This window comes from Delphinus delphis, chromosome 16 (assembly GCF_949987515.2).
Source record: "Delphinus delphis chromosome 16, mDelDel1.2, whole genome shotgun sequence".
Classification (NCBI taxonomy): Eukaryota; Metazoa; Chordata; class Mammalia; order Artiodactyla; family Delphinidae; genus Delphinus; species Delphinus delphis.
Window position 1 is genome coordinate 72229916 of NC_082698.1, and position 26436 is coordinate 72256351.

Genomic DNA, 26436 nt, shown 5'->3' on the forward strand with positions numbered 1-26436 from the left:
TGCCGCGGAGCGGCTGGGCCCGTGAGCCATGGCCGGTGAAAGATATTAGCGATGTTGAGCACCTTTTCATATGCCTGTTGGCCATCTGTATTTCCTCTTTGGAAAAATGTCTATTCAGTTCTTCTGCCCATTTTAATTAATTAATTAATTAATTTATTTATTTATTTTGGCTGTGTTGGGTCTTCGTTTCTGTGCGTGGGCTTTCTCTAGTTGTGGCGAGTGGGGGCCACTGTTCATCACAGTGCACGGGCCTCTCACTGTCACGGCCTCTCTTGTTGCGAAGCACAAGCTCCAGACGCGCAGGCTCGGTAGTTGTGGCTCACGGGCCTAGTTGCTCCGCGGCATGTGGGATCTTCCCGGACTGGGGCTCGAACCCGTGTCCCCTGCATCGGCAGGCGGATTCTCAACCACTGTGCCACCAGGGAAGCCCCTGCCCATTTTTTTCTCTTTTTTTTTTTTTTGTGGTACGTGGGCCTCTCACTGTTGTGGCCTCTCCCCTTGCAGAGCACAGGCTCCGGACGCGCAGGCTCAGCGGCCATGGCTCACGGGCCTAGCCGCTCCGCGGCATGTGGGATCTTCCCGGACCGGGGCACGAACCCGTGTCCCCTGCATCGGCAGGCGGACTCTCAACCACTGCGCCACCAGGGAAGCCCCTGCCCATATTTATATCAGGTTGTTTTGTATTTTTGGTGTTGAGTTGTATGAGCTGTTTATATATGTTGGATAGTAATCCCTTGTCAGTCATATCATTTGCAAATATCTTCTCCCATTCAGTAGGTCGTCTTTTCATTTTGTTTATTGTTTCCTTTGCTGTGCAAAAGCTTTTATTTATTTTTTTAAATAAATTTATTTATTTTACTTATTTATTTTTGGCTGCGTTGGGTCTCTGTTGCTGCGCACGGGCTTTCTCTGGTTGCAATGAGTGGGGGCTACTCTTTGTTGTGGTGCGCAGGCTTCTCGTGGTGGCTTCTCTTGTTGTGGAGCACAGGCTGTGGGTGCATGGGCTTCAGTAGTTGTGGCTCACGGGCTCTAGAGCACAGGCTCAGTAGTTGTGGCGCATGGGCTTCATTGCTCTGCGGCATGTGGGATCTTCCCGGTCCAGGGCTTGGACCTGTGTTCCCTGCATTGGCAGGCGGATTCTTAACCACTGTGCCACCAGGAGAGTCCTTGCTGTGCAAAAGCTTTTAAATTTAATTAGGTTCCATTTGTTTAGTTTTGCTTTTATTTCCTTGACTTTAGGAAACGGATCCAAAACATATTGCTGCAATGTATGTCAAAGAGTGCTCTGCCTTTGTTTTCCTATAGGAGTTTTATAGTATCCAGTCTTAGCTTTAGGCCTTTAATCCATTTTGAGTTTATTTTTGTATATGGTGTTAGAGAATGTCCTAATTTTATCCTTTTCCATGTAGCTGTCCAGTTTTCCCAGCACTGCTTATTGAAGAAACCATCTTTTCTCCATTGTATATTTTTGCCTCCTTTGTTGTAGGTTAATTGACAATAAGTATATGGGTTTATTTTGGGGCTTTCTATCGTGTTCCTTTGATATATGTGTCTATTTTTATGCCAGTACCATACTGTTTTGATTACTGTAGCTTTGTAGTATAGTCTGAAGTCAAGGAATTTGATTCCTCCAGCTCTGTTCTTCTTTCTCAAGATTGTTTTTAGCTCTTTGGGGTCTTTTGTATTTTCATACAAATTTTAAAATTATTTGTTCTAGTTCTGTGGAAAATGCCATGGGTATTTTGATAGGGATTGTACTGAATCTGTAGATTGCTTTGGGTAGTATGGTCATTTTAACAATACTGATTCTTCCAATCCAAGAGCATGGTATATCTTTCCATTTATTTGTGTTGTCTTCAATTTCTTTCATCAGCATCTTATAGTTTTCAGAGCACAGGTCTTTTACCTCCTGAGGTAGATTTATTCCTAGGTATTTTATTCTTTTTGATACAATAGTAAGTGGGATTATTTTCTTAATTTCTCTTTCTGATATTTCTATGTTACTGTACGGAAATGCAGCAAATTTCTGTATATTAGTTTTGTATCTTGCAAGTTTACTGAATTCATTGATGAGCTCTAGTAGTTTTCTAATGGCTTCTTTAGGATCTTCTGTATATAGTATCATGCCATCTGCAAGTAGTGACAGTTTTACTTATTCCTTTCCAATTTGGATTCTTTTTATTTATTTTTCTTCTCTGATTGCTGTGGCTAGGAGTTCCAAAACTATGCTGAATAAAAGTGGTAAGAGTGGGCATCCTTGTCTTTTTTCTGATCTTAGAGGAAATGCTTTCAGCTTTTCACCATTGAGTATGATTTTAGCTGTGGGTTTGTCATGTATGGCCTTTATTATGTTGAGGTATGTTCCCTCTGTACTGGCTTTATGGAGAGTTTTTATCATAAAATGGATGTTGAATTTTATCAAAAGCTTTTTCTGCATATACTGAGATGATCACATTGTTTTTATTCTTGTATTTTTTAATGTGGTGTACCACTTTAATTGATTTGCAGATATTGAAAAATCTTTGCATCCCTGGGATAAATCCCACTTAATCATGGTGTATGATCCTTTTAATGTATTGTTGGATTGGGTTTGCAAGTATTTTGTTGAGGATTTTTGCATCTGTGTTCATCAGTGATAGTGGCCTGTAATTTTCTGTTTTTGTGATATTTTTGTCTGGTTTTGGTATCAGGGTGATGCTGGCCTCATAGAATGAGTTCTGAAGTATTCCTTTCTCTGCAGTTTTTTGGAATAGTTTCAGAAGGATAGGTGTTAACTCTTTAAATGTTTGGTAGAATTCACCTGTGAGGCCATTTGGTCCTGGACTTTGGTTTGCTGGGAATTTTTTGGGTTTTTTTTCTTTTTGCGGTACACGGGCCTCCCACCGCTGTGGCCTCTCCCGCCGCGGAGCACAGGCTCCAGACGTACAGGCCCAGCGGCCATGGCCCACGAGCCCAGCCGCTCCACGGCACGCGGGATCCCCCCAGACAGGGGCACGGACCCGTATCCCCTGCATCGGCAGGCGGACTCTCAACCACTGCACCACCAGAGAAGCCCTGCTGGGAGTTTTTAAATTACTGCTTCAATTTTAGTATATGTGCTGCTGAAGTGAGCACTAAATTACTGCTTCAGTTTCATTACTGGTAATTGGTCTGTTCATATTTTCTGTTTCTTCCTGGTTCAGTCTTGGGAGATTGTACCTTTCTAAGAATTTGTCATTTCTTCTAGGTTGTCCATTTTATTGGCATAGAGTTGTTCATAGTAGTCTCTTATGATCATTTGTATTTCTGTGGTGCTGGTTGTAACTTCTCCTTTTTGTTTCTAGTTTCATTGATTTGAGCACTCGCCCTCTTTTTCTTGATGAGTCTGCTAAAGGTTTATCAATTTTGTTTACTTAATTTTTAATTTTATTTTATTTTTTCTTGGCCATGCCACGTGGCATGCGGGATCTTAGTTCCCCATCCAGGGATCGATCCCATGCCCCCTTCAGTGGAAGGGTGGAATGCTAACCACTGGATCACCAGGGAATTACCATCATAATGTATATATTTGTTTTTGTTGTTTATTTTTTCAAAGAACCAGATTTTAGTATCATTTTATGATATTTTCTATTGTTTTTTAAATGTCTATTTCATTTGTCTCTGCTCTGATCTTTATGATTTCTTTCCTTCCACTAACTTTGGGTTTTGTTTGTTCTTCTTTCTTCAGTTCCTTTAGGTATAAGTTTAGGTTGTTTATTTGTAATTTTTCTTGTTTCCTGCGGTAAGCTTGTATTGCTATAAACTTCCCTCTTAAAACTGCTTTTGCTGTGTCATAGGTTTTGGATCATCGCGTTTTTGTTTTCATTTGTCTCTAGGTATTTTAAAATTTCCTCTTTGATTTCTTCAGTGATCCATTAGCTGTTTAGTACCATGTTGTTTAGCCAACATATGTTTATGTGTTTTGCAGTTTTTTTCTTGTAGTTGATTTCTAGCCTCAAAGTGTTGTGGTTGGAAAAGATGCTTTATATGATTTCAGTTTTCATAAATTTACCAAGAATTGTTTTGTGGCCTAACATGTGATTTATCTTGGAGAATGTTCCATGTGCACTTGAAAAGAATATATATTCTAATGCTTTCAGATGGAATGCTCTCTCTCTATATGAATTAAGTCCATTTGGTCTAAAGTGTTATTTAAGGCCTGTGTTTTCTTACTGATTTTCTGTCTGGATGATCTGTCCATTGGTGTAAGTGGGGTGTTAAAATCCCCTAGTATTGTGTCATGGTTGATTTCTCCTTTTATGTCTGTTAACATTTGCCTTATATATTGAGGTGCTCGTATGTTGGGTGCATACCTATTTACCCTTCAAGACTAGCTGGTTAGGCCTGGCCCAGGCTCTTATCAAATTACCGCTTTTTCCCTGGATCCCAGTGCCTGTGAGATTCTGTGTTCACCCTTTAAGGGTGAAGTCTTTATTTCTGCTAGTCCTGTGGGGCTGCCAAAATTAAACCCTGGTGGCCTTCAAAGCCAAATGCTCTGGGGGCTCATCTTCCCAGTGCAGAACCCTCGGGTAGGGAGCCCGATGTGGGGCTCAGAACCTCACTCCTGTGGGAGAGCCTCTGCAGTACAGTTATTCTCCAGTTTGTGGGTCACCCACCTGGAGGTATGGGATTTGATTACATCACAAGTCTGCCCCTCCTATCCGTGTCACTGTGGTTCTTTCTTTATGTCTTTAGTTGTAGTGATTCTGAAAGCTCGACCTCTGTGCACCAGTGTCAGATCGAATCTCAGAGACAGGGTTTTGGGTGAAGTAGGAAAGAATAGCTTTATTGCTTTGACAGGCAAAAGGGGACACAGTAGCGTCCCACCCTCGAAAACTGTGTGTCCCAACCCAGGGAGATTTGGTGAGGAGTTTTATAGCAAGGGTTCAAGGGTGGGGTTGCTGATAAGACTAGGATGTGTACAGGGCCTGCACTCCTTTAATCTGGTCTCAGGTAATCTTTTAATGAGCTTCTCTGGTTCCTTTAATCTGGTCCCAGGTGGTCTTCTCTGGAATGAAGAATGCTGACATCTTCCATTTGTTGGGGGCTTTAGTTCTATAAATTGCTCAAAGATATTGTTATGTGTATCCCTTCAGGCTGAACAGGACCCTGCCCCAAGGCTGCACTGTTGTTTCTTAGCTGCTCCTCCTTCGTCTCTACATCCCCTCCCTTCCTCCTGATTAGCGACTGTTTGAACCTGCCCTTTGGGGCTCAGAGAAGGTCATGGAGGTCATTCCCTACAAGGAATGGGGGAGAGAAAGGGTCCGTGCCCAGGAGCCCCACAGGGTCCTGCTCGGTTTCAGTAGAAGATCTTTTCTGATAGGTTCCAGTCATTTTCATCGACAGCTGTTCTGCAGATAGTTGTGATATTGGTGTGCTCATGAGAGGAGGTGAGCTCAGGGTCTTTCTACTCTGTCATCTTGGCTGCTCTCCAGAATACATTTAATTTTTAAGTTAAAGATAAGAAATACACTTAAATTATAAGTTAAAGTTAATTTTGTGATATCCCATCAGACTCTGTCGTGTGACAAAACTACCCCTAAATTACAGTGCTGTTCAAATTGTCTTTCAAAATGGCTTCTAATTTTGAATTTTATAAGACGTCTTGTCATGCAGAGTCTGAATTTGTTAACACAGGTTAAAAGATTCCAAATTCTCAAAGGATGTACTAGAATATACTACAATGCATGTGTTTCCTAGAAGCATATTTTTATACAGTCATATGAATACATTCCCAAACCTTTGAATATACTCATGGAATAAAACAACATGTTCTGGTACTTACTGATCTTGCTATTTTTTTAGGGAAAAAACACACCACTTAGATAATATAAATGGGTTATTATTAGTGCCAGGATTTATTACAAAAAGTCTAAAAAGAATCCTATCTTGGGGCTATAAACACAGGCTTCTTGAGACACTTTACTGTTAAGTTTCAGGAATTTCTAATTTTCCTCTGGGAGCCTTGTAAGGTCTGCCCTCTTCACTTTACACGAAACCTATTAAGCCTTTTCCTGATTCCACACCCATATTAATCTTGATCCTCTTGTCTGAGCCCCCCTTTCATGAGTCTCTACATTATTCTTTAGAACGAACCTGCTTTGTGAGGGCTTCCACTCCTGCTCCTGCCCTGATTGCTTTCATTCCCTCTGACTCCTGAAGGTTTACCATCTACCCACCTCTGTGTCACGTAACTATATACTCTCTTGTGAGCGTGTCTTACCTTCCTAACGGGGTTATAAGCTCCTAGATGGCAAGGGCGATGTCTTATCTTCCTTCTGATTTCCTTTGGTATTGAGTGCAATATAATTTAAATTGAAAGTGATCAAAAAGCTTTTTCAATGAAGATTCCATTTTTATAACACTGCATTTCTATAAATATTAGGATAAGTGGGCTTAGTGGAAATTTCAGTTAATTTAGACTTTTTATGTACAAGGATGCCAGGGAAGGCATTTTATCATATTGGATCATAAGTTGTCAAGGAGGAGGATTAATAAGATGAAATTTTCAGAAAAAAAGGTATGGCGTATCTCTATTTCCTGTATTTGGGGTCATAGACTATACTCTTAAGCTTAACCTTTTGCCCAGATAGGATCAAGCAGGGTACGGATGGTTAAAATAATCAACTTGAAATTACTGCATACTCACAACATGTTTATTCTGTTGCACTTAAAAGAAACAAATACCAGCTAACTTAACAAAATAATTTACTATGTTAGCTCATAGAATGAAATGGAAGGCTGGAGAAACCAGGCTTGGGTATCCCTAGGGAGCAAAGGTAGTAGGATCTGACAGAGGGTTTCTTTAATGCACCACCACTGGGATCAATAAACTCCAAATATTTTTCTTTTATTAGAGGATTTCACTTGAGATTCAGGATCCTGGGAGAGAGGTCCTACTGGCCTTGTTTGGATCAGGTTCTACTCCATAGGTCAAGATCAAGGAACCTTGATTAATAGTCCCACCAACCATCTACCCATGAGGAAGATCCACGTGCTCCAAAGGAAATTGAGTACCATTACAGCAGGGAGGAAAGGCTAGTCTATTTGTGAAATCACCTTGCAGAACATAGAATATCAGAGAACTAGCAGGTGGGCAACATCTAAGGAATAGCGGAAAGTACGGGAGAAATGTGTTGCCCTGACAGAAAACAAGAAATCACTAAATGGTATTTTTCACCATGTTCTCTTCAGGCTACAAGTATCTCAAACTATGTGACAATTAAAGGTCAGAAGCTCTTAGCCAACCCTTTATAAAAACTCGTCTTTCTAGTCTAAGTTGATATATATGGAAGCTTTGTATTTCAAAGGTTTGCTCTCCCAAATATTTACTGTGAGAAGAATTTCTCTGGCTTCTGTCCTATGTGTTGAAATGTCACCCGAGGCGAGGCAAAGCAAAACAAAGCAAGGCAAAGGTACTTGGTGTATAAAGGCATTTCTGTCTACTTCGGTTTGCAAACTGGCAAGGGAGATGTTCCTCACCCTTTCACTGCCTTCCCCCTGCCCTCCAGAAAATACTGGCTTTATTTATGATTGTGGTGCTGTGCTTTGTAAGTGTACTTTTCCTGGAGTGCTGTAATTTGAAGATTTCAATGAAGGACAGTGTCTTATGCATTTGTTTTTATACAGCCTTTTAGTCTCATTAGGTGTTTGGCTATTGCTACCATATATTATCTAGTTTAGGAAATTAAGGCTATCTTTTCTTTAAAAGGCATTCTAAACAGGAATTTCAGAGTACTACGTTGTCATTAGGAGGAACAGAATTTTATTATTTACTTTTACAATAGAGTAGGTACTGGAGAGAGTAAACTTCTGATGAAGGGGCATATCTGAACACTTCAGAGGGTTTTGATATTTGGAAGTTTAGAGTATTCTGCCTGCTAACACAATCGTGTTCTGGGAGACTGGATTTTAGACTCCACGCTTTTGTGCACAAATTGTAATATCTTTCAGTTTTCAGTTACGAAATATTGAAAGTTAATTCGTACAAAATCCTGTGGCAGGTGGTGACGTGATTTTTCCCCAGGGCTTTGAATGTCAAAATGGAGAGATTCACCGAGGCTCAGGTAAATTGATGGGTGTAACTAGGACTCTCTTAAGGTAGCCACATGCCTCACCATCTAATTAGGGATATGCATGAATGGATGAATGATATTCCTACTCTCTTTACCTATTATCTGATGAAACTACAGCCAAGGGGATGGTTTGGCAAAAATCTGTGCGCAAAGAAGGCTGTTGAACCTGACTGTAAACCTGGCATGGTGAAGAGAGACAGGAGGTGAGGGTTAAGTGGGAGGCCCTGTTGGGGGCAGGAAGTTCAGGCCTGGGCCTCCAAATCCATTGCCATGTAAACTGTTTCAGAACTTAGAAAGAATGAATGTTTCAAATTCCTTTAAAATGTCATTTTGATACCAAAACCTAGTCAAAATTAAAAACAAAAAGAGACAAATCTCACTTATGAATTTAACCCTCCCTCAAATAGACTGACATAATCCAAGTAGGGGATGAACCAGGGAGGATTTAGTCTACTGATTCAAGTATGGTTCACTAGTAGAAAACACAGATTTTGGTATATTGAAAATTAAAAGGAGCAAATCATAATTGTCTCCCTATGCACTGGAAATGCATTTCAGAAAAGTTTAATAAACATTCTTTATAATAGGGCTTCCCTGGTGGCACAGTGGTTGAGAGTCCGCCTGCCGATTCAGGGGACACGGGTTCGTGCCCCGGTCCGGGAAGATCCCACATGCCGCGGAGCGGCTGCGCCCGTGAGCCATGGCCGCTGAGCCTGCGCGTCTGGAGCCTGTTGCTCCGCAACGGGAGAGGCCGCAACAGTGAGAGGCCCGCGTACCGCAAAAAAAAAAAAAAAAAACAAAAAACAAACTTAATTATAATACTCAAAAGTAGAAACTTTTTTTCTTAACTTTGTGAAATATATCTATCTCAGCCTCGGAAGCAGCACCATGACACTTGAAGGCTTTCCCATTGAATTTAGGAAGTAGACAACGATGTGTACTCTTACTATTTAACGTTATTCTGGATGCTTGTCCCACTCAAAGGCAAAAGAAGGAAGTTAGATAGACGCATAAAAATCCAAAGTTGGGGGTAAAACTACCACTGTTTGTAGATGGTTATATAACTGTATTATATTAAAGATTGTATGTATCCAAGAGAATCATGCAAAAATCTACTTCAAACAAGAGATTTTATAGTAACGTAGTGGAGTCCAGAATTAACATACAGATAGTAATAGGTTTTACACATACAAACAGAAGACAAATCAAAGAAATAAGCCCAATTATAATATTAGCAAAATGGATAAGATATATAAACATAAAATAAACAGAAACGTTGGGGAAAATTTTAAACACTAAGAACACAAAAGTAGACTTGAACAAATGGAAAGATATGAAATGGAAGATAGAAAGATTCAACATCATAAAAGGAGTATTTTTCCTTAAATCAATTTATAATTTAACTCAGTCCTAATGAAAACACCATCAGATTTCTTGTAGAAGCAGACAAACTGATTCTGAAGTTCATATAAAAAAGTAAACAAACGAGGAACCAAGAAAATATTGAAAAGGTGTGCAATGATGGAGAGAGAGGGAAGGAACTATTTCCACTGGGACTTAAAATATATTAAAAAGACTTAGGGAATTCCCTGGTGGTCCAGTGGTTAGGACTCTGCGCTCTCACTGCCGAGGGCGCGGCTTCAATCTCTGCTCGGAGAGCTAGGACCCTACAAGCCTCGTGGCGCAGCCGCAAGAAAAAAAAGACTTAGTAGTTAAACAAATGTGATTTGGTGAGTGAATAGACGGATCAGTGGAACAGAAAGAAAAATCCAGAAACACCCATATATTCCCAAGAATTAGATACGAATTACAAATGGCTTTTCACCTATGGAACGACACACATCGTTCAGAGAATGTTGAGAAATGCAAATTAAAACTATAATGAAATACTGTTTTAAAGCGAACAAATCGGCAAAAATCAAAAGTTTCACAACACACCCAAAGTTGCTGGGGATCTTGTAAATCCGTTTAATCCCTTGAAGTCAATTTGCTAATGCTAATTACAGCTACAAATGTATATTTGTAATTGACTCAGCAATTCCTGACAGGTATGTAGAAAGATAAATGTGTATGTAAGGTTATTCACTGAAGCATTGTTTTTCATTGGAAGCCATGGGGACTGGTTAAACAATTAAGAATTACTGGAACACAATGTAGCAGAAAGAAAGGATGAGGAAGGTTACTATGTATGCATTGCAAGGTATTTGTCAAGTGAAAAAAAGCAAGACACACACCAATGTATATAATATGCTATTTTTTTGTGTAAAAAATTAGAGGAGGGCTTCCCTGGTGGCGCAGTGGTTGAGGGTCTGCCTGCCGATGCAGGGGACACGGCTTCGTGCCCCGGTCCGGGAGGATCCCACGTGCCACGGAGCGGCTGAGCCCGTGAGCCATGGCCGCTGAGCCTGCGCGTCCGGAGCCTGTGCTCCGCAACGGGAGAGGCCACAACGGTGAGAGGCCCGCGTACCGCAAAAAAAAAAAAAAAAAAAAAAAAAATTAGAGGAAATCTGTATATGAGTTAGCTTATGTACTCATAAATTAATTCTGGAAGGATATAAAAGAAACAAGAAGCGTTAGTTACTGGTGGAGAGAATGGAAGTTAGGTGGGAACTAGGTAGATGGAGACTGTATATTCGTTGTCATTTTTTTCATTTTTGAACGATGTGAATGTTTTGCCTATTCAATAAGGAAAACAAACAAACAAGTATACAGCCATATGTGTGTATTTAAGAAAGAAGACTAAGGATGCTCACTATGTGTTGATAGGGAAGCGTTCCCAAGGATGTTAAGCGAATAAAACAAGGCATGGAACAGAATGTACAGTATCCACTTTTGTTGAAAAAAGGAAATCTAAGACTGTTTGCTTGGTTTTGCTTGCATATTCATAAAGAAACTCTGGAAGGATACTCGAGTGTGAACATTGTGATGTGCTGCCTCCAGACCCCCTTAGGAATGAAAGATTTCTTGCTGAAGCAGCTGAAGGGCTGCTGACAGATGTCCTTCAGGGAACAAACCCCATGGGTAATGATTGCCTCTTTTGAAGAGAGTCACCTCACCTGAGGTCATGCCCCCTTCTGGGGTGGCCTGCAATCAGTGAATTAGCAACATGGGGGTGTGAAGGGCCAGCTTCCCACCCCCAACTCAGGGCAACTCTGAAGGGTCAGCCAGCTTTAGAAATCCCCTTCCTTAAGCTGCATGGTAATTTACCTTCTCCTGCTGCTGTCTGGTTTCTTCCATAGAAAGAGAACACTTTTAGTAAACCTCCCCTTGCTAATAAGTAAGAGTGTGTCCTGGGGAACTCAACGTGCCACAGGAAACCAAAAACAGTGATTTCCTGTGCTTGGGTTGGGGTGGGAACCTGGTGAACGGGGGCAAGTTTGGGAAGAAGACTTTACACCCTACACTCCATGCCTTTTTAAAAAATTGAAGTATAGTTGATTTACAATGTCGTGTGAGTTTCAGGTGCACAGTGATTCCGAGTCTTTTTCCCTTCTAGGTTATTACAAAAATATTGAATAGAGTTCCCTGTGCTATACAGTAGGTCCCTGTTGGTTATCTGTTTTATATACGGTAGTGTGTATATGTTAATCCCAAACTCCGAATTTATCCTTTTTATGATATAAAAAACATCTTTTTGGAAACATGTGGAAGTATTACTTATTCAAATCAGAAATCAAAATTTTAAAGTTAACTTGGTATATCGATGATATTTTATCCTTTTCCTCTTATATTTTTAGAGAATTTTTTTATGTTTCAATTTGGGAGGAGATATTTTTAATCTAAAATACCATGCCTCGCTACACTCTAAATATGCTTTTCTTTTTTTCTTTTTGTTTTTGCTTAGGACCTACAGAGAAACACCGCCTTGATCTCACATTACAATGGAATTTAAGAAGCCACCTGACGGTGGCTGGGGCTGGGTGATTGTACTGGCCTCCCTCTTTACTCAGTTTTTGTGTTACGGATCTCCGCTAGCTGTTGGCGTCTTGTACGTAGAATGGCTGGACGCCTTTGGTGAAGGGAAGGGGAAAACAGCCTGGGTCGGATCCCTTGCAAGTGGAGTTGGCTTGCTTGCAAGTAAGTGGAGAAACTTATGCTTCTCCTCACTCGTTAATCATTTAATTACATTTGCTGCATCGTTCACATTGTGCAAGACATAGGAGGCTATTTTCTTTTTTGAAAGTATAGCACCTACTTTGCTGCCTTCACTGAGATTATAAACCACTCTTTCACTGTCCTAAATCTATGTGACAATACAGGAATTCCATCAGAGATTCAGTTGTCCATTCATTCATTGCTTTATATATTTATTTGCTCCTGTGTGCCAGGCAGTGTTTTAGATGCTGGATATGAAAGGATGAATGGCAAACAGGTCATTTCTGCCTTTAAGGGGCTCAGTCTAGTGAGACACACGTTTCCACAAATAAGAAAGATACAGGGGTATGAGGGCAGTGATCCAGGTATGTCCGATGAATGCTGGTGACCAAAGGACCAAATATTTTTCAGCAGTCCTGGGAACAGTTCCTCTGTGATTCATAATTACTCCTCTCTGATTCGGATACACCGTGATCATACTGCATGTCCTACATTTGTGTCACCTTCTTAAGAAAAAGTTGATATGACAAAGAGTAGTCCCTTCTCAACAATGATCATGACATTAAGGATTTAAATATAGTGTTATGTGTAAGATGTATGTGATGCATTTTGTGTGACCTTCATAAAATGTCTCCAGAAGTAATATTCTTTTTTTAAAAATTTATTTTATTTATTTATTTATATTTGGCTGCGTTGGGTCTTCGTTGCTGCATGCGGGCTTTCTCTAGTTGCAGCGAGCGGCGGCTACTCTTAGTTGTGGTGCGAGGGCTTCTCATTGCGGTGGCTTCTCTTGTTGTGGCTCACGGGCTCTAGGCGCGCGGGCTTTAGTAGTTGTGGCTCGCAGGCTTAGTAGTTGTGGCTCATGGGCACTAGGCGCACGGGCTTCAGTAGTTGTGGCGCGTGGGCTTAGTTGCTCCGTGGCATGTGGGATCTTCCCGGACCAGGGATCGAACCCGTGTCCCCTGCATTGGCAGGCGGATTCTTAACCACTGTGCCACCAGGGAAGCCCCAAAAGTAATATTCTTGATAAACATTCATCAAGTATGATATAATAGTGATTCTTAACACCTTTAGACAGCACAGTAGAGAGGCTTTTTTTTTAAGGACAAAAATCATATGCACTTCAATTTCTGGAGTCATAGTTTGAGCTCTGCAGTAGTATTTAGTGATCATCAGTCTAACTTACTTGGAACTAGTTAAGAACAGACATGCGGTATACACACTACTGTATATAAAATAGATAACTAATAAGTACCTACTGTACAGCACAGGGAACTCTGCTCAATACTCTGTAATGGCCTATATGGGAATAGAATCTGAAAAAGAGTGGAGATATGAATATGTATAACTGATTCAATTTGTTGTACAGCAGAAACTAACACAACATTGTAAATTAACTATACCCCAATAAAAATTTTTTTAAAAGAACAGATATGCTAAGATGCAGCCCTGGAGTCTAATCCTGAACTATGACCTTTACATGATTCATTGAGCAAATCACAATCTCTATTCTTTTTATTTTATTTTATTTTTTTACAATCTCTATTCTTATGGGGAAAATAAGGACAGTGAATATAGTGATTTATAAGGTATTTTTCAACTCTAAAATGATTTACAAAGAAAATGCATTGGCCATTCCTTCTTTTAAATCTGTTATCTTTCCTGATCACTAAAGGGGACTTCTTAAAACAAAACAAAACAAAAATAGTTGCTTCCAATTGATGAATTACTTTGTTATATTAAAAACAAGACTTGAAAAACAATGCTGGATCATGTGGCCATGTCAGATAAGAGAACTAAACGTAACTAAACAAATGAAAATAACACTGTCATTATAAGCGTCAGAAAAGCAGGAAACATTTGCCAAGATTTGTTTGAAAGAGTTTTTCAAAATGTGGATTGTTTGTAAAGCTGTCAAAGTACAAGTGGATGATGATTGATATGTTTGAGAATATAATTTTTAGAAAATGATCCGGTGAGAAGAGAATTTTTAAATGTCCTCCAATTAGTCATCATTTCTTTTCTGGCTGTGTCGGGTCTTAGTTGTGGCATGCGGGATCTTTGTTGAGGCATGCAGGATCTTTCACTGTGGTGCAGGCTCTTCGTTGTGGCGTGCGGGCTTCTCTCTAGTTGTAGCGGCAGGTTTTCTCTCTCTAGTTGTAGTGGGCAGGCTCCAGGGCGCGTGGGCTCTCTAGTTGTGGCGTGCGGGTTCCAGAGCACATGGGCTCGGTAGTTTGCGGCACGCAGGCTCTCTCACTGAGGCGCAAGAGCTCAGTAGTTGCAGTGCGCGGGCTTAGTTGCCTCGTGGCATGTGGGATCTTAGTTCCCCGACCAGGGATCGAACCCTGAGTCCCCTGCATTGGAAGGCAGATTCTTTACCACTGGACCACCAGGGAAGTCCCAGTTAGTCATCATTTCTATTAGCAAATACAAAGTTAAACAGAAATTCAATTACCTTGCCTTCCAGCACGGGTCAAAGGGTAATTGAAATGCTATCTCTGTCAGCACATGCTTGGAGAACAAAACTGTTTTTCAGGAAGTCTGTCCAGGTAAGACTTGAGGGTTTGAGGTGTTCAGGGAAGCTGAGATCTTCTTAGGGATGGATGGGGTATTGGTGGTCAGAGCCGATGCTGAGACTCTGAAAACTGAACTGCAGCTCTCTACTTTCTGCAAGTTCCTAAGTGGATGGACCAGTCTGTCTCAGGGGCCACAAGCAGCCCCCTTCGCTTGTAGGCGGGACCAGCTACATAATTTGCAATACCAGGTGCAAAATGAAAATGCAAGGCCTCCAGTTACAAAAGTTAAGAATTTCAAGACAGCAGCAGCAGGGCAGCAGACCAAGTGCATGGCCCTTCTCAGAGCTGAGTCCAGTGCAGCTGCATTGGTTGCGTGCCCACGAGGCCAGCCCTGCTTGATGGGCTGGAGAGAGAGAGCATCCCAGCAAATGTCCAGGGAATGAACAAGTACTGGGGGAGTGTTGGGCCGAAGTCAGAGCTAATCTGAGTCCTGGCTGTACCACCCTGTAGCTGAGGGACCTTGTGCAAGTAACTTATCTTCAGTGTCTTCAGCTAGATGAGAAGACACTCGAAGCAGCTAATCAGAGCTTTTGCAAATAAACATAGAATATGGTGACCAAAGGGTTCCAGAATGAGGAAGCAGTGAGAAAAAAATGATGACTGGAGAGCTAAGACTTACGAGTGTGTGTTTGTGTGTGTTTGTGCACATGCCTGTGTGCACTTTAGTTAGTGGCCACTGAGTATCCGTGTTGTTGGCTTCCCTTGGCTCTTCATAGCATAAATTAAGGGACACATCCTGAAAGCTGTGTAATACAGTATTAGCAAGAGGGGTCTAGCGGTGTCTGAGCCACATTCATCATCTACTTTGTGGACAACTTCCTTCTACACAAAAACAAACGGATCGGTCCTACCTTGGAAATAGGAAGAGTACATCTCATCACGATTGTCAGTGATTCTTAACCAGGGAGATAATCAGAATCATCTGTAGAAAGATTTCAGCATATAAATGCTTGGATTTGACCCTCAGACATTCCAATTCAGTCAGTCTATAGTGGGGCCCACATACGTGAATCTTTTTCAAGCCCCCAAAGTGATTTTCAGTTGGGAGCTACCACTGGCTTAAGCCCTCTCTACTTAGATTGCAGTCTTGCACTCCTTGGTGGTTCTCAAATGTATATTGGTGTCGACATATTTATAAAGGGAGCTCTTGTAGGTTTCCGCTGGAACGTGTCACTGTGTATGCCATGTAAACCATGACAGATTGTGTCCAGTGGCCCCAATTCTGGGGAATGAACACATAAACGGACATCTTTGCATCCTTTTTGATAAAAATGAATTTAATTTATATATATGTGTATGTATATATTTACATAAATACATCTTTGATAGTTGCTCTTAAAATCAGGAGTATATATGAATGACTTGAGCTTGTCTAAAAAGCCAATTTCTTACTCATCAGTGCTGTGGGGTGGGGACGGAGGGTGGTCCCAGGAATCTTCTTTTTAACTAGCTCCCCAGATGATTCTGAGGCAGCAAGCCATATCGTAGCTGAGGAACATGAGTTGTTTTCTTTACGCAGTTCTGTCCAGAGAAGGCCTGGTAGGTGTCATCCTTGACTAGTCCTGTGATCCGACCTCTGGAGATTTATAATTGAGTCAGCACAGCACAGGTACATTTGCTAAGCAACATACAAAGTCTGCTTTTCATGTACTTGTCCCTTTAGTTCAAAAAGTGCCCCTTGTGTGCCTGGCTCGATACCAGCCACCTTCACTTACTTGATCCTGGTTGATCCTCATAATAACACACTGAAATAGGCATTCTTGTCCTTAAATTTTAGTGACCTGCCCAAGATGAACACATTGTCTAAGAGGAAGATTGGAAAAAAAAAAAAAAAAAAAGGAGAGAAACATTGACACCCAAGCAATGGTTTTTCTAACCTGTTAAGTCTGTTTCTTCATCTTGAAATTGGAGATCATAAAAGTACCTACCTGGGACTTCCCTGGTGGGCCAGTGGTTAAGACTCCACACTTCCACTGCAGGGGGCGTGGGTTCCATCCTTGGTTGGGGAATTAAGATTCTGCACGCTGCGCGGCACAGCCAAAAATATAAACAAATAAAAAATAAAAGTACCTACCTTATATGATTGCCACGTAGAATACTCGAGATGGTGCTTGTCATGTGGTAGGTACTCAACAAATATTAGTTATTAAAGAACAACAATCCCCCACAAATAAAATTACTCTCCCAACCAAACTGGAATCTGCAAAAGAAAGGAACCCTTCAGCCTGCAAGACAAAGACATTTCTAGGGGGATGGGCAGGAGGGAGAGCTGTTAATATTGTATCTAAGCGTCTGGAATTTAAAGGCCCACCCATTGTCTTTATCAAACCCAGATTTGGACAGTAGCTAAGAATAGCGGAAAGACATGCAATTCTTAACTTTATACTCTTTATAACCTTAATTCTTTCTCTTTGAAACTTGAGTAATTGAGAAAATACTAAGAAGTAGACCTCTCATCTGAATTGTTTTTCCAGACGATCCTTAGGATGAATAAAGCTGGATATCAAGGATTCGGCCTCCCTCAGTTATACATCGTCATCATGCACACTCAGAGAATCTCTTCTCCTGTGTGTTAGGGAGGCCCAGACATCATCTCTGCTATAAGAGATTTAGAGTCTCAGGGCAGAGACAGGAAAAAAGGGTAGTAATGCCTTGAGACTTTACCACAAATACCAAGAATAGCAAGAACAAGGCAGTCTCTGGAGTTTTATAGAGATAGGCTGTGAAGTGGGCCAGAGGGGAGGGTGGGCTGGGCCAGATGCATGGGCGTGGAGAGGGCAGTCCACGCAGAGTCCCCGTATGCAAAGCCCTGGCATCGCGCTGCAGGTGATGCCGTCTGGTAGAGTACGTTTGGCTGGAGAAGGAGTGATGTGTTAGGAGCTGTGATCGTCTGTGTCTACTTGGCTAGGGCTGCATTCCACGGTTAGTCAAACACTCATGGAGGTATCACTGTGAAGGTATCTTATATGCGCTCCAAGTCCATAATCAATTGACTTGAAGTAAGTGAGATTATATTAAATAATCTAGGTGGATCGGATTCAATTCACTGAAAGTCTTTATGAGTAGAAATGAGCTTTTCCAGAAGAAGGAATTCAGCCTACGGCTATAGCTTCATCCTGTGGGAGAGAGTTCCAATCTGCCCTTCCTGAGGCCTAGTCCTGTGGATGCTGTCCTTGCCTAGCCAGGTCCCAAAACCACGTAAGCCAGTTCCTTGCAATAAATCTCTTAATGGAAGTCTTCTTCTGGTTCAGTTTTTCTGGTCGAAACCCGAAGGATTCAGAAGGAATGGAAGGTAACTGAACTAAAGGGCGATCATGGCCTTATGTTGTTTTAAGTTGGGAGAAAGCACGCTTTGGTTGGGTGTTATGGTTCACATTCAAGGAGAAGGGTGGGACCGTTTTTCTGACCACAGAGGTGCTGATACAGCAGGGAGATCTTTTGTTCTGTAGTTTTGTACTCCAGATAGATTTAACAGTCCCCTCCCTCTCTCTTTTTTTTGTCTTTAATTCCTCCAAAGATCTTCAAATCCCTAATGAGTCAGTACCTCTATCTCCAGGTTAATATAATGAGTCAGTATAGCCAACAGGCTTGCTGCATGAGTTGTGAGTGTAGGCAGAGCTGGCTTTCAGCATTATCTGTACAGTTTTACCCCCTGTTAACTCCTTGCGTAGGACTGAGTTCCTGCCTCCTACAAGGACTCTGTTACATTGGCCCATTCCCAGTGTGTTGGGCAGGTCTAGGGTTTGGTGAGAATCTTGGCAGGTTTTGCTGACTTGAAGAAGGCAAATGGACATGATACACCAAAGCGACCGATAAGCAAGGTGATCGGTATACTTGAGAGCAAGGATTTGAGTGGATGTGGTTCTGTAGTGCCTTTTTCTTCCTCAGGAAGATGAACTTAAAATTCCTGATCTCAGGGACTTCCCTGGCGGTCCAGTGGTTAAGACTCCGCCTTCCAGTGCGGGGCGCGGGTTCCCTCCCTGGTCGGGGAACTAAGGTCCCACATGCTGCGGGGTGTGGCCAAAAATTAAAAAAAAAAAGGGGGGGGGTAGTAAGAAGTGAGAAACCTGCCAGTTTGTTGGGCTCCCCGCCTTGTAAGTAGAGGGATAGGACTCGTGGGCCTAATCAATCTGCTGTCTTAGGAAATCCTTGCAGTGCTACAAGCACACAGCCTGGTTACTGCTATAATTTATTTCTCATTGTACCGTCAGCATACTTACGACAGTAGGCCTGGCCATCCTACCACTCTGGGGACTCTCTGAAACTTTTTGGGAGAGAGGAGTGCATGGAAGTTGATTTCTTTCCCAAAGGGAATAATTTCTTTTCCAAAGCTGTCTTATAAAAATTACAACTTGGAGAACCACATTATGGTTCTCTTCTCTCCATTTAGAATGTATTTTCATCTCTTTTGACAATACTTCACAGCCCAGTTCAAGGCTCAGTTCTTTGGCCCATGGTGATCTCCCTTTTCTGAAATCCCCAAACACATGATCTGAACCTTTCTTTTGTGCTTATTGCCCATGGCCTTAGGTTTTGATATGTGTTTGTTTTGCCTTTTGGTCTAGGTCAGAAATTTTGCGTCTTCTTCTCTGTGTCCTTATCTACCATGATATGGGCCTCCAGTGCTGTGTGGTCCAGTACAGTAAGCACTGGCCACATGTGGCTGTTGGACACTTGAAATGTGGCTAGTTCAAGATGAGATGTGCTGTAAGTGTAACAAATACACAGTGAATTTCAAAGACTTAGTATAAAACAAAGGAATGTAAAATCTCTCTTTAATCATGTTGAAATGATGATGTTTTCGATGTATTTGGTTAGATAAAATATATTATTGAAATCAATTTTACCTCTTCTTATTTATCTAATGTAGCTAGTAGAAAGTTTAAAATGCCATGTGTGCCTCCTTATCTTTCTGTTTTGCAGCAGTGCTGTTCTAATGGAGGCTTGGTAAATAGTGAAGGAATGGTAATGGTCAAATATTTACTCTTTTGTTTGATTAATGCAGACCTAAATTTATGTTACTAGCAAACTTTTAAAGATGTGTATTCTTCCTATTAATTTTTTTTTTTTTTTTTTTTGGCGGTACGCGGGCCTCTCACTGTTGTGGCCCCTCCCGCTGCGGAGCACAGGCTCCGGACGCGCAGGCTCAGCGGCCATGGCTCACGGGCCCAGCCGCTCCGCGGCATGTGGGATCTTCCCGGACCGGGGCACAAACCCGTGTCCCCTGCATCGGCAGGCGGACTCTCAACCACTGCGCCACCAGGGAAGCCCCTTCCTATTAATTTTAATAGCCAGCAAAAATTTAACTCCATTTCTTCCCACATTACCCTGAAGGGCTAAAGGAAACAATTTCATCCCTTAACGTGTACATCATTCTCACTTCCTTAGAACAACTCATCCTTCTCATTTTCTTTCTTTTTTTAAAAAATAATTTTTATTGGGGTATAGTTGATTTTCAGTGTTGTGTTAGTTTCTGCCGTACAGCAAAGTGAATCAGTTATACATATGCATATGCATATATCCACTCTTTTTTTAGATTCTTTTCCCATATAGGTCATTACAGAGCACTGAGTAGAGTTCCCTGTGCTATACAGTAGGTCCTTATTAGTTATCTATTTTATATATAGTAGTGTGTATATGTCAATCCCAATCTCCCAATGTATCCCTCCCCTCCTTTCCCCCTTGGTAACCATAAGTTTGTTTTCTACATCTGTGACTCTGTTTCTGTTTTGTAAATAAGTTCATTTGTACCATTTTTTAGATTCCACAGAAAGCAGTATCAGATATTTGTCTTTGTCTGACTTACTTCACTTAGTGTGATCATCTCTAGGTCCATCCATGTCACTGCAAACGGCATTATTTTCTCTTTTATGGCTGAGTAATGGTCCATTGTATACATGTGCCACATCTTCTCATCCTTCTCATTTTCTAATTCACCCTTGATCATAACAAAACACTTTTTCCACAAGAGTTTTCATTTTCATTTCCTTCATTTAATTCCCCTCATTGGCTGAGAATGATATCAATCAGTCTGATTTGCAGATGACCATTAACAAATGATTTTATGTTTTTGTTTCGTTTTGTATTTAAGAGGTTGTAGGGCTTGAAAGCCCGACCGCATCCTCCTTTCGTTCCTCATTCATCACTTTGGTTTATAGCAACAGTCCCTGATCTTTTTGGCACCAGGGACCGGTTTCGTGGTAGACAATTTTTCCATGGGGTGGGAGATGGTTCAGGCGGTAATGTGAGCGATGGGGAGCGATGGGGAGCGGTGGGGAGCAGCAGATGAAGCTCCGCTCGCTCACCCACCACTCACCTCCTGCTGTGTGGCCTGGTGCCTAACAGGCCTCAGGACCAGTACTGGTCTGCGGCCCAGGGGTTGGGGACCCTTGGTTTATAGAGTTACTCCCTAATATATAGGTTCTTACCTTTTTTGAGGGAACGTGTCAACATTGTGCCAAAGATGTTGCCAGGCTACTATGCAGGAGAATGGAATATCATTTAAGAGCCCTGCATACGTCTTAGTGCCCCACCTGCCACCTGCCATCCTCAGACCCGTCTTCTGTTCTGATTGCTAGCTCTGCTACTTAGCATTTTCCGTTCATGCAACCAATCAAGATTAATCACCCAGACAGAAGGAAGTAATAGTAATAATGGCCCCTAAACCCCAATACACATACAACCGTGAGTTCAAGAAAACTTTTTATGAAAGGCAAAATGAATATAAAGGCAGTGACATATAGTGTGTGTGTGTAACTATCTTCTTTTTTTTTAGGAAATTTCTTCACCTATTTATAAAAATCCTCAAATAGAAAAAAAAACACAAGGAAAATTAGGCACTCTTTTGAACTGATTGATAATGAAAATAATATATTATTTTTTTCATTAAGCCAAAGTTGTGCTTAGTGGACAATGTAAGCTTTAAATTTGTATACTAAGGAAAAGTTATAATTTCTATAACCATTTTCCAGGACAGAAGTCTGGCAGACTTGGCTGGGTACGCTGCTTAGGGCCTCAGAAGGCCAAAATCAAGGTGTCAGCTGTTCTCGGCCCTTATCCAGAGACTGAGGGAAAGTCCATTATAAGGCTCACTAGGTTGTTAGCAAAATTCAATTCTGTGTGGCTGTAGGACTGAAGTCCTCATTTCTTCACTAGCCTTTGCCCAGAGGTCATTCTCGGTTTCTAGAAAGGAACACTGTTCAAACTCGTTTATAAGGTTAAAATTATCCTGACTCTAAAGCCAGACTGATACATTACAAAACAAACAAACAAACAAAATGAATATAAAGGCAGTGATATGTAGTGTGTGTGTGTGTGCGCGTGTCTGTGTGTGTGCGCGTGTCTGTGTGTGTGCGCGTGTCTGTGTGTGTGTGTGTGTGTGTGTAACTTCTTACTGGCTTCCATTTTACGCTGAAATTGTATCCTCCTCACTATTTCCTTATTAAAATATTCCTTCTTCCTCTTTAATGAAATGACAGTGATAATAGATAGTTATTACATTTAAAAATGTCTTTACTTGTCAAAATAGGAAAATTGGCAACCCAGTGATGACATTCCTCCCTCCCTTTTTTTCTAAAATTTTATAGATTCCAAGGAGTGGAGTTACTGGTTCATATTACAAGTACCTTTTGTTCCAAAGGTCCCTTCTGCAAAGTAAAAGACCTGAAGCCTCATAAGAAATCTCCCCTGAGAGTAGTCCTTTGATTTAATGAATCTCTTGAATTGAAACTAGTCCAGTGCCGAGGAGTAATCTATGGTTTATCATCTTGGAGAACTTGCCTGTTACTAGGAAGAGCTAAACACATAAATGTGTCAGTTTTGTCGAAGTGACTTACTGGTCACTTCCAGTTATACTTTGCCCTAATTGTTACTGATGAAACCTGGGGCTATTGTGGTTTAAATCTGTGTCAATCAAGTCTAGAAATACCCTGGTTCTGAGGATGAGAATAAAATAGTTTGCTCTAAACTTTTAAACACCAAAATGAACATAAATCTCATGTTTTCATCTTCTGTAAATTCATAAAATTACTTAGGCTGTAAGATATTAACAGAAGTACATAGGTGTTTTTTAAATTGATATTTCTAGAAAAACATTAAGGTACCAATGGAAATACATCTCAATTGGGAAGAATGCTGGGCTGACTTTGGCCTTAGCCCTGTCATTGATTAGCTATGGATTCTTGGTCAAATCACATGATCCTTCTACACTACAGTTTCATCATTTTTTAAATAAGGTCTTTGGACCCTTTCCAAGGCCCCATTCAGCTCTAAAATTCTTTGTCTTTAACCTCTGACATCAAGATTTTTTCCTCTAAGTAAGCAGCAGGTGGTGGTGTGAAAGTAGAGAATTTTTTTTCTTCCAGTTTTGTTGAGATATAGTTGACATACAGCACTGTATAAGGTTAAGGTGTACAGCATAGTGATTTGACTTACATCGATCATGAATTGATTACCACAATAAGTTTAGTGAACCTCCATCATTTCATATAGGTACAAGATTAAAGCGATAGAAAAAAATATTTTTTCCCTTGTGATGAGAGCTCTCAGGATTTACCCTCTTAACAACTTTCATATATAACACACAACAGTGTTAATTATATTTATCATGTTGTCCATTTCATCACTAGTACTTACTTATCTTTTTTTTTTTTTTTTTTTGCGGTACGCGGGCCTCTCACTGTTGTGGCCTCTCCCGTTGCGGAGCACAGGCTCCAGATGCGCAGGCTCAGCGGCCATGGCTCACGGGCCCCGCCGCTCCGCGGCATGTGGGATCTTCCCGGACCGGGGCACAAACCCGTGTCCCCTGCATCGGCAGGCAGACTCTCAACTACTGCGCCACCAGGGCGCAGTAGTTATTTATCTTATAACTGGAAATTTATCTTATTTATCTTATTTATCTTATAACTGGAAATTTATTTATCTTATAACTTATTTATCTTATTTATTTATCTTATAACTTATTTATCTTATAACTGGAAATTTATACCTTTTGACCACTATCATCCAAGTCCCCCTCCCCCATCCCCTACCTCTGTTAACCACAAATTTGATCTCTTTTTCTATGAGCCTTTTTGTTGGCTTGTTTGTTTTTGAAGTATAACTGACTTACAACACTATATTAGTTCCAGTACACAACATAGTGATTTGATATTTCTACACATCTTAAAATGATCCCCACAATGAGTGTAATTACAGTATGTTACCATACTAACACATTACATAATTCTTGACTATATTCCCCACACAGTACATTTCATACCTGTGACTCATTTATTTTGTAACTGGAAGTTCTAACCTCTTAATTTCCCTCATCTATTTCTCTCTCCCCCTACGCCCCTCCCCTCTGGCAACCACCTGTTTGTTCTCTGACTCTGTGTATCTATGACTCTGTTTCTGTGTAAATATGTTTTTTCATTTGTTTTGTTTTTTAGATTACACATGTGAGTGAAATCATACAGTATTTGTCTTTCTCTGTCTGACTTATTTCACTTAGTATAATATTCTCTAGGTCCATCCATGCTGTCACAAATGACAAGATTTCATTCTTTTTTTTATAGCTGAGTAATATTCCATTGTATATATATACCCCATCTATTCATCTATTGATGGGCACTTAAGTTGGTTTCATATCCTGGCTATTGTATATAGTGCTGCATTGAACATAGGGATGCATATATCTTTTCAAATTAGTGTTTTTGTTTTCTTTGGATAAATACCCAGGAGTGGAATTGCTGGATCGTATGGTAGTTCTCTTTTTAAGTTTTTGAGGAATCTCCATATTGTTTTCCATTGTGACTGTACCAGTTTACCTTCCCACCAACAGTGCATGAGGGTTCCCTTTTATCCACATCCTTATCAACACTTGTTATTTGTTATCTTTTTGATAAAGGCCAGACAGGTGTGAGGTGAGAAGTTTTTTAAAACCAGTTTTCAATTTGCTGTTTTCATCTGTCAAAGAATTTCTGCTCATTTCTTCCTTAGGCTTAATGTTATTCAAAGAATCATGTATTAGGCAAACATGATTTAAGAATTTATCACAAAATCGATGATAATATTATACATTTTATAAAATAGTGGTTTTGGTTGTACATGCTGTGAAAATTATTACCCTTCACCCCACCCCCATCTTCCCAAACTTTGAGTTTCCTTGTAGAGTTAACATGCCTTAAGGAGCATAAATTTAAAGTCCTGCTTCGAGGATGAAAGTTGAAACTTTTCAAGTATGCCAGTAACAATCTCTATTTCAACTCCATGTGCCTGTTAAATTTGTAAACACTGACTGTCAGTGTCAATACAATTTGGTAAACAACATAGAAGGGTCATGACTTTATGATGTCAACATCCATTTATGAAATTTGACTCTTAAAATCATTTCTATTTTTGAAGTATCTAAGTGTTTCTCGTTGGGTATACACATAGCTCAACTGTCAGATAAGTTTGGTCTTTCAAATGGATTTTCCTCCTAAAACACTGGAGTAGAATATTCCCCTCTGTCTTGTAAATATATCAGTCTGCTCTTCCATACTGGCTCATACAAGAGGGCTTGAAATGACAGGGGCCAATTCATGACCAGGGAGGAATGTGGGATGGCTCTAGGCATTGAAAGCTGGTGGTATCTCAGTGGTCATAACCTGGTCTTAAATACGTGCTTAAGAGACTCTCTGTTATTGGTAAGAACGGGCTTGGGATCATCAGATCCTGGCTCCACCACTTGCTAACAGTGAGACTGTGGATGGATGACACTATCTCTCCATTTGAGGTTTTCTAAAATGTTTTAAGATATGTACAGAAAAATGTGCATATCATGAGAGTATAGCTCAGTGAATTGTTTTTACAAACCAGACACACCCATGTAATGAGCACATTCACACCCAGAAACAGGACGTTAGCAGTACCTAGAAGCTGGGCTGTGTTTCCTTCTGGTTATAGCTTCCTACTCCCTACCAAAGACCCACTGTCCTGACTTCTGACTGTAGATTAATTTTGTCTGTTTTTTACTTCTTATGATTGGTATTACACAATGTGTCCTTTTTCTTGTTGTATCTTTCACTCCACATACATTTGTGAGATACATCTGCATTACTGTGTGTAGCTGTAGGTCATGCATTCTCATGGCCATATGGTAGTCCATTGTATGAATACACCAGAATCTACTTATACTTTCCACTACTGAGGAACATCTGGATCTGTGGGTGCTGGCTACTATGACTAGTTCTGCTATGACCATTTATGTCCGTGACTTTGGGTGTAGGTGTACATAGAAGTAGAACTTCGGAGTCATACAGCGCTGTGTTCCGCTTTGGGAGATCACGCTTGCAGTTTATGGGAGGATTGCTGCACATCCTTGCTCACACTTATTGTTGTCTGCCTTTTGCCATTCTGGTGAGCATGCTTTTTAAAAATTGGGAATAATGATTTGTACCTTGAAAGGTTGTTGTGAACTCAATGAAGATGTTTCTCTTTGCTTTTAAATGTTGGGCTCTTTCTTCTAACCATGGCATGGACAACCCTTCTGAGCTTCGGTTTCCTTCCATGTAAATAAGACTACTGGGCTGAGTAACCCTTCATGTCCTTTTATTTCTAATATGGTAAGCTCCGTAGTTGTAGATACTGTCAAGGTACAGTGCTAGTGAGAGAGAATTTCACTATCACTTAAATCCCAGTACATGAGC

The 26436-nt window shown here is 40.8% G+C and overlaps 1 protein-coding gene across 1 annotated transcript in view; it reads left to right on the forward strand.

The window, feature by feature from the left end:
- Positions 1-26436, forward strand: part of SLC16A9 (solute carrier family 16 member 9) — a 68227-nt gene that overhangs the window by 18313 nt on the left and 23478 nt on the right. Inside the window, exon 2 of the mRNA XM_060033769.1 lies at positions 11938-12170. Coding sequence (XP_059889752.1) covers positions 11975-12170 — 196 coding nt within the window. The 5' untranslated portion in view covers positions 11938-11974. The remainder of the gene's footprint in view (positions 1-11937; positions 12171-26436) is intronic.